General features: G+C 66.4%; 1 protein-coding gene across 1 annotated transcript; it reads left to right on the top strand.

Annotated features, from left to right (window-relative positions):
- Nucleotides 1-701: 701 nt before the first annotated feature.
- On the top strand, nt 702-1,171 carry LOC118158585 (kinesin heavy chain-like; the record flags this gene model as incomplete). Its single annotated transcript, XM_035313254.1, has 2 exons — nt 702-918; nt 1,030-1,171. Coding segments are annotated over exons 1-2 (343 nt in total), but the record flags the coding sequence as incomplete, so codon positions are not given.
- Between the last annotated feature and the right edge of the window lie 18 nt (nt 1,172-1,189).

Genomic DNA, 1,189 nt, shown 5'->3' on the forward strand with positions numbered 1-1,189 from the left:
GAGCTGTGCCATGCCATGCTGTACCGAGCTGTGCCATGCCATACTGTGCCGTGCCGTGCCATACCATGCCATACTGTGCCGTGCCGTACCGAGCTGTGCCATGCCATGCCATGCTGTACCGAGCTGTGCTGTGCCATGCCGTGCCGTACCAAGCTGTGCCCTGCCATGCCATGCCATACTGTGCCATGCCGTGCCATACCAAGCTGTGCCATGCCATGCCATGCTGTACCGAGCTGTGCCATGCCGTGCCGTGCCATGCTGTGTAGTGCTATGCTGTGCCATGCCGTACTGTGCCGTGCCATGCCATGCCGTACTGTGCCATACTGTACTGAGCCATGCTGTACTTTGCCATGCCGTACCAAGCTGTCCTGTGCCATGCTGTGCCGTGCTGTGCCACGCTGTGCCGTACCGTGCTGTGCCTTGATGTGCCATGCCATGCCACGCCGTGCCGTGCCGTGCCGTGTGGTGCCGTGCCATGCAGCGGCCCTGTGCATGCCGTGCCTGTGCCATACCACGCACCACCGGTGCCGTGCCAAGTGTACCCGTGCCATGCTATGCGTGCCGTACCCGCGTGTGCCATGCCCGTGCCGTGCCCGTGCCGTGTTGTGCCCGTGCTGTGCTCGTGCCGTGCTGTGCCGTGCCCGTGCCGTGCTCGTGCCGTGCTGTGCCGTGCTGTACCCCTGCGCAAGCCGTCCCCGTGCCGTGCTGACCCGTGCCATGCCGTGCCAGCCGGTGGAGGTGAGCGGGGCCATCGAGGAGGAGTTCACCGTGGCCCGGCTCTACATCAGCAAGATCAAGTCGGAGGTGAAGTCGGTGGTGAAGCGGTGCCGGCAGCTGGAGAACCTGCAGGTGGAATGCCACCGCAAGATGGAGGTGACGGGGCGCGAGCTCTCCTCCTGCCAGCTCCTCATCTCCCAGGTGGGGGGGATAAAAGGCTGGGGGGGACGGGACGGGGCTGGGAGGGGGCGGCCCCGGCCGGTGGCCCCCCCTGGGCTCCCCGGTGGCCCCCGGCTGAGGTCGGTCCCGCAGCACGAGGCGAAGATCCGCTCGCTCACCGAGTACATGCAGAACGTGGAGCTGAAGAAGCGGAACCTGGAGGAGTCCTACGACGCCCTGAGCGAGGAGCTGGCCCGGCTGCAGGCCCAGGGTGGGGGCACGTGGGGGGGGGGCTGCGGGAATTTTGGGGTGT

Source organism: Oxyura jamaicensis (assembly GCF_011077185.1).
Source record: "Oxyura jamaicensis isolate SHBP4307 breed ruddy duck chromosome 33 unlocalized genomic scaffold, BPBGC_Ojam_1.0 oxy33_random_OJ63173, whole genome shotgun sequence".
Lineage (NCBI taxonomy): Eukaryota > Metazoa > Chordata > Aves > Anseriformes > Anatidae > Oxyura > Oxyura jamaicensis.